This window comes from Heliangelus exortis, chromosome 18, assembly GCF_036169615.1.
Source record: "Heliangelus exortis chromosome 18, bHelExo1.hap1, whole genome shotgun sequence".
NCBI lineage: Eukaryota > Metazoa > Chordata > Aves > Apodiformes > Trochilidae > Heliangelus > Heliangelus exortis.
The window spans coordinates 5,877,244-5,891,612 of NC_092439.1; the positions used below are offsets into that span (position 1 = coordinate 5,877,244).

Sequence of the window (14,369 nt, forward strand, 5' to 3'; positions counted from 1 at the left end):
GTTCAGAATACTTCGAGTTAATATCCCCCCGAATTTGGAGAAATTTAGAGCTAATTGGTTTCTTTTTATTAAAAATTATCATGTCAGATGCTTAAAAAAAAATCACAAATTTAATTTTAGAGTGAAAGTTCTCAAGAATAAATACTTTGCCACAATGAAACATTTGCAGTGCACATTAGGAAAAGGTATTCAGCCACACAATATCCTAAATGCAATATGCCCAGAGAGGAGGTGGAGCTCAGATAAAATGATGGAATAACTCAGCCAGATCAGAAAGACTGAGAAAAGATACAGGAGGAATGTGACCCTGAATTTTTAAACAGTGATAAGAGCTTGATCTTACCATTATACTATTTTGTTACAGTTTATTGTTTCCAGATTAAACAAAACTATCTTTAAGACCTAACAAAATTTTGACAGGTGTCGAGGTTACATTTTTGGATATAATTTCAAGTTTCTATATTACTAATGCAGAAATCTAAGCATAGACTGGAGCCACCTTCAAAAGCAACACCACATTTCACCACATTGCTCTTCCCCTTTTGTCATCAGTTCCATGAAACAACCAAACAGCAATTCCAAGGTAAAGCTGATATTTTCAATAACTGAATGTTCACAGAAAAGTTAATTTCAAAAGAATTGACACTATGTTTGAGGACCACATATACATATGCAGAGCATACCAAAAACTCCATCTTAAAATAGTATAATCATTCTTTTCTTGATAGAGGAGCTACAGCACAGAAAGAAAAGCTGAATCAACAATGTTTATACTAAAGGCAAGGATATACTACAGGTAAAGAAATATTTGTCACAGTAGAAAACCATTCGTAGTCAGCCACTAAATCATTCAAAAAGTTCATCAAGTAAATAAAATATCTCAAAGAAGTTAAAAGAAACACACAATCAAAATAAAAGACATGAAAGAAAAACCAGGAAAGAGTCAAGATGCTAAATCCCAGAATAACTTGAAAAAAAAATAACCAAATTCTACTCTAAGTTTCCCAGGAATTGACCAGCAGTAATTTTACCTACTAGATTCACTGGTATCTAGTTCTGAAGAATTTTTCTAATTCATCCAGTAGTCTAACTTATATTAGAAATATTGCATGGGAAAACAAACAAACAAAAAACCCAAACAAATAAAAAACCAAAACCACAAACAATATACAAAAACCCAGACAAAAAACCTGTAACCAGACCAAAAAATGAACACTGTAAGAAATAACCACACATAAACAAAACTGGCTATTTCAGGAAAATTACTAAAGCAGATGCAAATTATTCACACAAGTAAGGATATGCACAATCAGGCCCATACTAATTGAGCACAATAAACATATTCTCACTCATTACAGATCTATCTGCCTAAACTTATCTTTGCTTTCTCTTCAATGCTTATGAGTTATTCAGTCATTTCCCATCACACAGGAAAGGAAATATTGCACTATGAAGGCAGAGTTATAATTAGATATTCCTGTATTTCATTTCCCATATATGACTGAATGAGAATGGATGGGAAAAATATGAACAGTGATAATAATAGCATGTTAAAACATTCAGTGAGAAATACACTGGACATAGAATAACATCTTAATTCTTTCTTAGCACATACTGCTGTGTTTACTGCAAGGTCAGCTAAGTTACTGTAAGAGATTTTTAATGAAAACAATTATAAATTTAAAATAACTGTGTTTAAAGCATTTAACAGTCACTAAGGTCAAGTGATTACAGCAGTTACAAGACCCAAGGGACGTGTTGACACCAAAACAAAAGTGAATAAATTACCTCAGCCAGAGTATGCAATCACTAAGTGACCACAGAGGTTATTCAATGTATGCAGACAGAAGACTTTCAGGCAAAACCAATAATGAAAATGTATCAGAAAAAGAGAGGAAAACATAAGATTTAGTAAAAGTTGCAGGAAGGGCTGACAGGCAGGCAAGGCAGGTAAAAAGGGTGTGGAAAGCACGTTCCATGATTTGGCAGCAGAGATGAGGAAGGATAATATTAATAAAATTTTGCTCAGGTGAGACACCCAAAGAGCTGCAAAGGGATGCAAGACCCACAAAATTAAACATTGTGTAGTTGACAGAAATGCTTTCAGCCTTGTACAACTCCACACTCTAAAGATATGAAAATTCCTTTCTGTAAGGACATTTTATTTGACAATAGTTCTCCACACACTGCTTTGGGATAAGGTTCTTATCAACTGTGATGAAAAAAAGATGTTGCCCACCTTATGGCAGAAGGAAAAGGAATCCTGCTGATTCCTGCCAGCCACTGGTATGTATTTTTTAAACTCTTATATGTCATCACCTCAGAACCTTGAAGCTATTAATCTTCACAATACAGATAACAGTTAAATGTGATAATTCCCATTTTGCAGATAGAAGGCTAAAATAAAGTTGCAAAGGGGCAAGCTTGACTTCATACTCTTTTGATTCCAGGTGAGGAGAGAACAGCACTGGAGAAAGTATTCACCAACTCAACAAAATTCCACAAGGGTACCAATTTGCTGCCTCACCTTATGTCAGAAACCCAGCAACTGGTACCATCATCTATATGAAAATGCAGGTGGGCTCTGTGCACTTTTGAAACAGAGAAGAAAAAAAAGGAAAAAGAAAAAAAAAAGAAGTAACAAAGGCGTTTTCTCTGTACCTGAAATATGAAAGCCTGAGGTCAAAGCCAAAAGTTCTCACACACTCAAAGCTTCCAGTTTCAATGACACTGACTTCCAAAGAATGTAAAACCTGCTTCCTCAGTGAAATACTGACTTCTACAAGAACTACATATACACTAATAAACCACCACGGTGAATTACTGGAACTGGAACAAAACCTATAAACCCATTCAAAGGGTTTTTATTCTTCTGTTGCAAATGTTAAACCAAGGATGTGTGTGATGAAATACATCATGAAACACCTGTTAAACACAAGGGATGCCAAGTGGCTGCCAATAGTGTAAGATTCTCCATGAAAGGATTAAAATACACTAAAATACTAGCAGCTTAATTTTTTTTTTTTTCCAGCAGCACTGAGTTAGCATTTCCAAATGCCACGCACTGGGCATTGGCTCTGGCTGTATCAAAACAATACCTGTGAAATGACCCAAAGTCACAGAATAATAAAATACCAGCTTGGAAGGGAACAAGCATCACCTGCTCTTACCTTTCTGGGCTAAAGCAGAGTAAAGTCCAAAGAGGAACTCTGGTAGCCAGGCACTGCTCTTACCAGTGCATTCAGGGGAGACTTTGGAGGTCAGTGCTCTCCAGGAAGCAAATCCTTTTCTGGAGCTGCCTGGCATCTTTAACAACTGAACCTTGTTGAACAGCACTCCCAGTGAAGCTGTGAAGCTTCCCACCCACTGCCCTTACCTTGCTTGCTCCTCCTCCTTCACACTACCATTTACAGGTTATCACAAAGAATACACAAAATTTGAGGAAGATGATTCCTACTGTGTCTCTTTCCCTCAAGCTGTTTACATATCCACCTACTTCTCCCATCACTTCTTTTTTGATAGCTTTAAGCTCATACAACCCTGTGCCACTTTCTAGAAATAAGAATGATAAAAAAAATTACAGTAATATATCAGTATCTGGAAGCCCAAATCCCACACGTACAGAAAAAAAAAAAAAAAAAAAAAACAAAGAAAAAAAAAATAAATTGGGCCATTGAAATCAGGAGGTCACAAGGCAAATAAAAAGAATGGTATGGAGAAAATGCAAAGAAGGGTGAAAAGAAAGAGAATATGAAAGCTCTTTTATTTAAAAATTCCTATTGTAAATCCAAATGTTCTTCACTTCTCTCTTGAAGGGTCACCCAAGGAACTCCAGTGGAATAAAATGATGCTATTAAAAGACATGTAGAGATGTGGCCATCATACAGCAGGTGAGAGAGGGTGTTGTGATGGAGGTAAAAGCACGATGGCAAAGCTTTGCTTTCTAAGGTTTTTACATAATGCCAAAAAATTAATTCTAACATTTCTTGAAGATCTGCTGCTCAAGTCACCTTTGGCTCTGACTGTTAATAATGCAAGTGGTGAGATAGTGGTATACAGCTATGCTACAAGTGGCATTTATAACAGATGCACCTGCACTACTTCCTTTCCTTCCTTTTGGTCTGCTGCTGTTGAAATTTAACTGTCCTCATCTCTAGCAACACACTGTTAAGGCACTGCTATCAACTGCAGCATTCTACCAAGGAGGCATTCAGTGTTAGTGTTCAAATTTTAAATACCAGTGCTCTTCACCCCAAGGGGCATCCATGTGAATACCAACCCACACAAAACTCTCCTCTTCCAAACAGTATTACTGATTTTGCTACCCTACATTGTGGGAAGAAGGACTTCCATAATTTCCAAATATGTTGTTAACTTTCAGAATTGCTTTCAATTATGGTAAACTCAAAACTCCAGTGAGCAATAGTTCTGGCTGTGGACATAAAATCCCACAGCACTGAATTAGCTGTATGCAATCATAGGAGGTGCCACCATCCCCTCAGAGCACGCAGAAGGCTACATGACAGAATCTTTCCCCTCAAGATAATGCAGAAATACAGCAAAATCTCTAAATTTGTCTTAATTAACAGAATGATACTCAGGCTAGAAACAGCACATCACACGAGGAGAAGTGAAGCAAAGGGGGAGGGGGTTCAAGTGCTCTAATTCAATTAGGAGGCACTGACTGACACTCGGACAGGAGAGGTTAATTGGGGTCACCAAAACGAAGTAATTCCTTACCTAACCAGTCATTAAACTTCTTAACCTCTGAGGGCAGTCCCAGTTCGGTGAAATCGCCCGTGTGGAGAAGGATGTCCCCATAAGGCATCTGGATGCCATCTGTTCTGGAGTGTGTGTCTGAGACGCAGACAAATCGCGTGTGGCCCGCTGGTTTTGGAGTGTCATATGGGATAGGGTCGACCCTAAAGCAGACACATAAAGATCTCGTAATAGTTACAAGGTTAAAACCCTCACATCTATTATTTCAGATATTAAAACGGATCCAGCTGAACACAGCACACACATCCACATCCACTGAAACACACCATGCCAAAAGAAATGACCAAAAATCCAGAAGGGACCACAGCGATTCCCAAATACTTACCTAGTAAGGATGGAAAATAAAAAATACAGAATAGATGGCCAGTTTGTGACATTGGAGTTAATTTAAATATTGGGAAAAGTGAATTTGAAAGAATTTGAATTCAGATTATTTTTTCAATCATCTGCCTTTTAGATGAACAGGTGCACAGGTCAGTAAATAACTCAGTAAATAACAGGTCTCACAGGTGAGCCAGCAACACACACTTGAGCTGAGCAGAAAACCATCTGATTTTGTTCAAGGCCATAGACACTCCTATAGATTCCATCAGGAATGTTTCATTTTACACAATCAAGTCCATTCAGGAGTACTTAGATGACAACATTGAGCCTAATGACAACTTCTTACTCTCATACAAAATACCAAGCTTGTTTTCTTACAAATCTGTACAGTCAGGGTCTGTTGTGGTAGAGCATTAAGCAATCATAGATAAAACTTTTCTTTTAATTATAGTCAATGATGTTGAAAAATTTCGTTCAGTTGAGTATTTCCAACTTATATTTGGTAATTATTTGTTAACTATGATATCAGCCCAACACAGAAATCTGGTTTTGAGTTGTTTTTCTTTGTGTTTGTTAAATTTTAGCAGAACAGAGAAAAATAACAGGAAAAAGAAAGGCTTGGTGCATACTTAAGGGGTTGAAGTTCTAATTTGTAACAGAATAACTTAAAATACAAAAGGCAACCCATTGCTTCCTTTGGAGTAGCAATTATTTCTTTACAAAGTTACCATAATTTGATTTGCTCAACTTAACATTTGAATAGCTCAGCATCTGGATTAACATCACAGAAAACCCTGTCCCAACCACACAAAACTTCAACCCATTCCATTGATGTGCCACTTTGATCACGGTCAGAGCTTAGCTTCAGCTAGAAGTTTTGAGGTATATAGGAGTTAAGTCAGAATAATAGTCCACTCATGTCTCAAATCATCAGAGCAGTGAAACCAATCTCTATATATTTTAAAGAACCCAATATAATCCTGTAAATCATTCTGAACCTGTTCTTAAATCCCCATAGTTATAATGAGATGTATGATCCACCGGGAAATAAAACAAATCCTGAGAAAACAGATTTCTGAAGTATTCCTTAATTTAAAAGTCTGTATTTACTATTTTTAGTAAATTAAACCTGTATATAGTATTTACTATACACTGAAATGTGAAAGAACTTCCACCAGTGTTTAGCAGTTCAAGAAGTCAGATTCCATATGGATATGTACTGCTGTCCAATGGAAAAATGTCCATATGAACACTTGCTAACAAGATTTTACAGTCTTTTAGAATCTGGAGAATGTTTACTAACAGCTAAAATTTTAGCATGGAGACAGGGGTGAGGAGATTTGTTGGACTGCATTTCCTACATAATATAATTAAGCATTTCCAATTAAACTTTATTTACCATAAATATACCACACTTGGTTGCCATGTTCCACTGAATTTAATTTGCAAAATTCAGGCTCTACTAGATGATGTTTACTTTACTTTGGTCTTTTCTTTTAACAACAGATTTTACTGCAGGCTGGCCTGGATGGGGAGGGGCAATTTGGCAGATACTTTTTTGGGGGGGTTGGTATTTCATCTCCTATTAGTTAGTTGAGCCATACAACTGGTTACAGGTACAGAAACCCACTGCAAAAACCTGAGCTCTGACAGTCAATGTGTTGTTATTCTCTGCAAGGGTCAGAAATTAATAAGGTTATTATTACACTGGAAAATTCATTTACTCACTGACACCAACCTGGGAAGCTGGGCAGAACTGTAATGACAGGCTACAGTGCTTTTGGTTTTGATGTCTTTCTCCAGTTACCAAAAGTAAGCCAAAGCTTTTTCAATATTATGCCTCATGGTAAACACGGGGGTCTCCATATCAATATTTTCACACTTCCAAGTATGTTTACTCCAGAGAACACAAAAAATGAACACCAGCTTTCATCAGTACCATATACTTTGTTCAGATCATCTCTGCTTGAGCTGTGACCAGCACTGCCTGCCACTGGGGACTCCAATTTTGTTTCTACAGAGCAGCTCTGATTTTGCTATTCTGTGCAGTTTGTTTCCAAACAAACCCTGTTTTGCCCTAGGCAATCCCTGTAAGAGCACGACACCAAAATCTGGTTTAGAATTTTTCTATTCATGCAATGACTGACTTACAGAAAATTCTATAATCGAAATTAAGTTCCTGACCCTTTTTTCTCCTCTTTACAAACACTATGATGTTGCCAAGTAACCTTTTTTCCTTCATTTCTTCTCTCATTCACTAGTGCTTGCCTACTAAGTATTTCAAAGTGAGATACTGAAGGTTATTGTGTTCAGCCCATCAATTTATCTTACTCAAAATAGTCCTTCAATAGAAACTGAATAAAAGTGGTGTTATTGCCAGTCCTAAAGGCTCAAGTTTTCTTTTTATCCACAGCTACAGTGTGGCACACTGTAATGCAGGATTGTTCTTTCTCACTAAATTATGAGATGTTTGGCCTCTGAACCTGGGAGATCAGTGACCACAGCAGGCAAGGCACTGCCCTTTCACACTGCTTGGTAGCAGGCTGAGAACATCATCCCTTCTTCTGGTCGTCTGCTCACCTCATGACCCAACAACTGGGGATTACAGACCTGCATTTCTAAAAGCCCTGGGACAGTGATGCATCCCACCCTTGCCATAATTCAAAAGGAGGTATAGCAATAATTTCAGACCTGCCCATCATCAATCTCTGCTGAATCAGAGCACATATCTAAGAAATTCTACACATTCTTTACCATTTGCTTCAAACAAAGTGGATCCAGCTAATTTTGACAGTTTCCATCATCACCCATACGTTATTTTTCTAGAATTCCTGAGTTGGCAGACTGAAAAACTTTACAGGTTATTTGATCACTGCATTTGGAAAAGCATGCTAATGATAAGATGCAGTAAATGTTATTCCAGAATAATTTCCTATGTTATGAATCTAGTAGTTTAGTCTCTACTACAGACTGTACTGTAGTACATATAGTATAGTCTATAGCACCAGAATCAATTCATATGTTAGGATTATTACAGGAATCAGGAAATGAAAAATAAGCTAACCAAATAGACAGATATCAAAATGGTAGGCTGTGCCTGAAGTTAGTAAATGGGGTTTTGCCTTAAGTTAGCAAATGATTTGGAGAATCTGACTTCCTTTCCAGACAGCTCCTAATAGGCACTTACCCATCCCGAGGTATCTTGCACCTTAGAAAATCAGGGACCTAGGTGTTTTTTCAAAAAGACACAGAGTATGATCCCACAGGGCAGATGAGCAATGACTGCTTATTCAGATCACGAAGGTATCTGCCACATTTAATGCATTGATGATGAGAGTTTAGAAGTCAGAAGGGACAGTGTCATCTTCATACACTTCCATAAGGACCTCATTTACCAGATAATTACTTGGTTTACTAAACTGCCCTTACCACCAGTTATTTCCATTCAGACTAGGAGTCCCTCAGGTACAAACCTCAAACTGACAATTCCTCACACATTGCTGCAGCTGAATCACTGCAAACCAGGCTGTGATTTGGCTTGCTCAGCTATCACTAACTCGAATCTTCCTCCAAAACTGTGGTTACAGTGGGGCTTCCAATACAGAGGGGTCTGTGGCCACAGCAGCCCATGCACAGTCCTGGTTGGGCCACTGGCACCACCCCTGATTTCAGGAACTGCAGGGACTCAGGACTTCTATGCTGTATGGACTTGTATGCTCAGGACTTGTATGCTTGATCCTCAGACATCAGGCAAGCAAATTTTGTCATGGCTTTAAGCTTTAAAAGCAGAGATTAGGTAAATAAGCAGCAATGAGCAATGCAGAAATTATCAAGGAGATTCCGACAGCGAGGTATGAGGGCTGAATTCAGAAACCCAGAGATGAGGAAAACATTGGGCCTTTCACACACAAACGACTTGATTTAGGATGTCAGGCACTGGAACAGACATTTGCTGCATATTTTGGCCCAAGCTTACACTAGTTACTCATAATGATGTCTTATAAATCAGCAGCATTATAAAGTTCCTTTGAGACAGAAAGAGCAGCACAGCCCTCCTAGAGACAGAGCTGCAGGCAAAATTACACTGAGACCCTGTTTTCAAAGAAAATTTAGACACAAACACCTTTTTTTTTTTTTTTTTTTTTTTTTTTGAAAGAAATAGTTTTGACTGCACGGTATAATTCTGCATGGGTGAGTTCAAATGCTGAAAATACATACAGGGCTCTGGCTGGGTTAGCCAGTCCCTGGGAATGCCTCTGCTTAGAGAGCTGAACCCACAAGCTTTTTTACTTCCTTGCTCTCTAGGGTTTTGAGATATGCAGACCCCAAATCCTCCCTTCTAGACCAGTTCCCAAGAAACCAATTCATCCACGAAGATGGACTAAAAATCTTAAACATTAAGCCAGGAAGAATTTCCCGTTCCTAACGTTGAATAAATCATTCAGATGAATGCTGCACCTATGCTGGACAAAACATTTACAGATGTTGAAAATCCCTCCCCCTGCCCCAAGCCCTACAACCAGCACTATAACTGCTTACAGTCCACTACTTTTTAAGCTGGTCTTGTTGCCTACGTTACACAGGTGAACAAGGCATAAGTAAGTACAGAAGACCAGATCATTTTCCTCTTCCCCAGGCTCACCAGATGCATAAATAGTCTCGTGACAAATGGGACCACATCCTTCCCAGACTGTGTCATATCACTTGTTGTCTTTTCATCTCTTAATAATTTCTGCACTGGGTACTATCTGTGACTGAATTTGTGGGTTTGTTTTTTGACATCTAAATTAGTATCCATTATATCTATTTAAGCACAGGCTTCAAGTCTTGTGTACTACATAAAATCTGTGTATGTTGTTGCAGTCGCTCTGGTGGTCTAGGAGTCATTTGGAGACACACTATTTAGTAACTATTTAAAAAACATACCTGTGTTACTAGCTTTGAAAAACCCATCTACTCAGACTTGCTACTAATAGTCAGTTTTCTTTATTTACGGTTCAACTTCCTCTTGCAAAACCTTCATACTCTTCCTGATACTTCTATTTTCAAAATTTATAAAACAAATACTTTTTCAAAAAGCAAGTTAGCTTGGTGTACTCATTTTAGCATTAAAATATAAACATTTTCTTCAAAAATACTTTACAAAGCTTGTTCCTAAGTTAGTTACCCCTCCTCAGCTAAGGCAACAAAAGGTAATATTGTTGATACTAGAAAACACAAGCAATATGTTTTCTATATCTTCCTGTTTTTCTTTCTTTGAATTCATATCTCTGCCTCAAAACATGCTCCTTCTGGCAAGGGAAGCTCAGGAAAGGAGAAGAATGGAAACTTCCATGAAAACTTCTTCATACAGTACTTTAAATACTTGTTACTGTAGCCAAATCTCAGATGTTTGTTATATGGTGATATTCTTTTATTTCTCTTAAAGACAGTCCAAAGTCCTGGCATTGGGTAATCACGTGAGACCTGCAATTTAATTATTTTTGTCAAAATAACATCAATAAGTCTCTCAGTCGAAGCAAAATGCATGAAGTGTATCTGTATGCCCTGAAGACATTCAAGAAATGAAATGAAAAAAAAAATTGTAACTGTTCTTATTTTAAAAAAAAAATCTTAAGATTATTAGGTCAACTTTATCATTTCAGAACCAGTTATGTCACAAACCAGAGGACTATATCAAACTGTAAATGTGTCTACATTTTGAAACAAAATCTTAATGCCTCTATTTGAAGTCTTCAACTAAAAAAAATGAAGTTTTAAAATGCAGTGTCATGTAGCTAAGTTGATCGGGCTGATATGAACATGGACACATTACTAAATACGTGATACATGATCAGATTAAAGCAGAACTCCAGTATCAAGAACTCACAGTGCCCCTGCTCTTTATTAGAACTTACTCAAAATCTTTTGAGCTGCACCTCTCCCCTTAAGCTACATGGGTTTAAGCTTTCTGTCTCTGCAACTTCATCACCCACAGATGCTCTCAATGCTGTTCCCAGGTATTTTCCTTTTCCCTACTGCAGCTCTCTTATTTCTTAGTTACCCCTGTGCCAGCAGTCATCTCAACACCCAACATTCCAGCTACATTCCCCTGCTGCAGGATGCTGGCAGGCAGAGCCACAGGTGGGGACAGCCTTGGCACACACCTCTGTGATGTCCCACAGCCACCTGGGCAGAGCAAGAGCATCCCCTCACCCACCATGATGAGCCACCACTGAGAGGGCATCACTGGGCACACACCTGAGCCAACAGCACACAGTTAAGATCGAGGCTGTTAGATGACATCTAGAGAAAGGCAAATTGTGCATAAGGGAGGCTGCAAGCCTGTTGGGATGGTGACTGGGCCCTGGGGGTTGTTTTTGTTCTGAGAACTGTCCAGGCCCCAGGGGTTTTATCCAGCACCCTCTCACCTTTGCCTCAGGCTCAGCCACCCCTCCTGGGATGGCTGCCAGCCCAGCTGCCCCATCCAGCCGGCTTTGCTCCAGGAACTGCCTCAGCTCAGCAAGTCCAACAGGCCCTGGCACCCTTATTCCCTGGGGTCATCTCACCCTGACTGCCAGGGTAGGTGCTGACTTCCCAAGCACAGCTGTAGATCCTGACCCTAACTGAGGCTTCTGCAGTATGAAGGCCCAGTCACAGGAACCCACTGAAAGCAGAAAATGCCCGGAGAAGGGGGAGGAGGGTGAAAGGAATTGCCACATCCAGCTGACAGGAAATTTTAGGATTTTCCCCCTTAAGAAATCCTGGCACCCATGGGTAAAGCCAGACACCACAGTTCCCATGCAATGTCTTTCCTCAGCCAACAAGATGGCAAACAAATTGGAGAAAAAGCCAGGTGGGTTGGTGGGACTGGAAGGAACAGGGTGAACTCTGTGGTAACAGTACACTGAGAAAAGCCAGAGCACACAGTAAGAAAACAACTGCAAGTCACCAACCTCCCCACAGCCACCCTGGCACCTCTGCCTGCCCTTCCAGGAGCTTCCAGGAGCTCCTCTGCCTCAGGCTCCTGGCATCAGAGAGCTCCCTGGTGGCCCCTCCAGGACCAATGCAGGGAACATGGAAGCTCAGCACACACCTCTCCCTCCTGTCACACACGAGTTGCATCTCCAGAGCCACCCTGTGCCACAACTCCCACGTAAGGATTTGTAGGCCTGAAAATTCACGCTAATCAGTCAAGAATTACTGCGTCATCACTTGAATTTTTAAATTACAGACAAAACGGGCCTTTCACAAATATTTTTGAAGCCATACTTACTATTGTATGAGATGTTACAGCAAATAGTTTAACTTCTCAGTACTTATAACTGATCTGATATTGAAAAGGAAGCTACAAAAACCTTGAAGGGGGTAGGCAGGACATCTGACTGCACTGTACCCTCCAACGAAAGGTGGACTGAAAATTCTTACAGCATAAATTTCAGCACGTCATATAGACACCCAGACATCTCCAGCCAGAGAAATACATACAAACAGAGCTGATTTTGTGCTACAACACATGCTGAATGACACAAAGACACATCCTCATTTTCTCTAAATAAACACAATGAATGTCAAAATACAGCATTGCTTTAGTTGGCCGCTATCAGCCATGAATTGTTTAAATCATACATATTAGCACTTTTGTTAATTTGACTACATCTCCCAGAATGGCCAAACAGCAAGGAAACAACTGGCTGTTTCTCTGACTAAAAAGAGCAAATATCTTCTAACACTCACTGGTAGATCTTACCTGTACAAGCACATGCATCTAAGAACACCTTACCTCCAATTAGCCAGAAAGCCACACTTCTGGAAACCTCTGTCTACATGTGTCACCAATGAAAATCTTAGAGAGAGAGTCCTGGAAACTGTAAACCAGAGGTCTGATATTTATTTCAGAATTGGCATTAATCGTGTCTCGGTGCAATGTGGAAAAAAAGAAAAAAAATTACATTTACAAACCCACAGGAGGATCCAATGCACCACTCAGCATCTTACTGCTAATATTTCCAACAATTATAGCTGCAGGGAATTGATGGATCTTTTCATTACAGGTTTTGGAGCTGGTTTACTTCCAGTGAGATTTATGAGATTAAACAGAAAAGACCTATATTACCCACTGCCATCATTTGGGTAAACTTAAGAAAACCCTCCTTCATAAGGAATTTGTAATAATGCCTCTTCCCGGCCCAATATAGATTTAAACAAATTAAGAGTCCAATCTTGGTTAATCCCAGATTCTGGTCAGTAATGAAACCAGAAAGAGGTAAAATACAGATTTTCTAAGGTATTCTTTGGGGGAAATAGTCAGCTGGTCTTCTTTCTAAAGTCTCTAACCTCTTTTGATATTAGTGGGAATTCAGAAACTGAACTGCTTGAGCACTTGTGAAAACCCTATTAATCATTATTTTGCAGACAAAATTTCTTTTTAGTCAATTAAGTACCTTCTAAAATTTGGGTACAAGTGGCATTTCAAAGGCTAGAGAAGCAAAACAGAACTGAAAACAGTATCAACATCAGTAACAGCATCACTCTAAGGCAAAAGTTACTCCTTGAAATAAATTGCCTTTTTTATGTGAGTACGTTTTCAATTAAAAGTAAGTAAAAAGCACTTTTCCCACATTCTTTTGTTGTTGTTGTTGGGGAACTTCTATAAAATGTCTTTCCCCCACCCTGAAAGAATTCATTTGCTGATAAAACTACCCCAACTATGAAGGTATGACAATAAGCTCTCTATACCAAAAAGCAGATTTTTATTTCCCTTGTAGGGGATACACAAACACTGACTCATTAAATTTAATCAAAGCATAATCTGGCATCCCAAACCCCCAAAAGAAGTGAATTGTGAACCAACCCTAATTTAAGGACAATGAGATTTGAAAAATTCACATTTTTATATCTCTGAAAGAGTGAAGCTAAATTAATGGCTGGTATCCCTCCAATTATTTCAATTGCATGAGTCATAAAATGGGGTGGACTTATTTCTAGGGCGGAAACCACAGAGAAAGCTTTAGTCCTTGCTTCAATAATAAAATAGCTTTCAAACTGTAATGAAAAAAAGAAAAACCCCACACCAGAAAACAAAACACAAAAACAACCCAAAAAACCCCACCCTAAAGCTAATAGAAGCAGATCTCCAGGGCAGATTAAATTAAATTAATTTCACTCTAACTTGACACATCAAAAACGCCATCTTTCTCAGATATTGGAACAATTTTGGTCAGAAGAACAAATGTAGAAAACTAATGAGATGATTTATAATCACAAGTTTCAGTCAAAAAAAAAAA

General features: G+C 38.8%; 1 protein-coding gene and 1 long non-coding RNA gene across 3 annotated transcripts in view; one reads left to right on the top strand and one right to left on the bottom strand.

Annotated features, from left to right (window-relative positions):
* Positions 1-14,369, top strand: part of LOC139804468 (uncharacterized) — a 244,637-nt gene that overhangs the window by 167,139 nt on the left and 63,129 nt on the right. The gene's annotated exons all lie outside the window — the stretch shown is intronic.
* The window catches only part of MPPED2 (metallophosphoesterase domain containing 2), a 96,194-nt gene that overhangs the window by 54,836 nt on the left and 26,989 nt on the right, over positions 1-14,369 (bottom strand). For both annotated transcript variants that reach the window (XM_071761726.1, XM_071761727.1), the window contains exon 3: positions 4,741-4,922. In XM_071761726.1, coding sequence (XP_071617827.1) covers positions 4,741-4,922 — 182 coding nt within the window. The remainder of the gene's footprint in view (positions 1-4,740; positions 4,923-14,369) is intronic.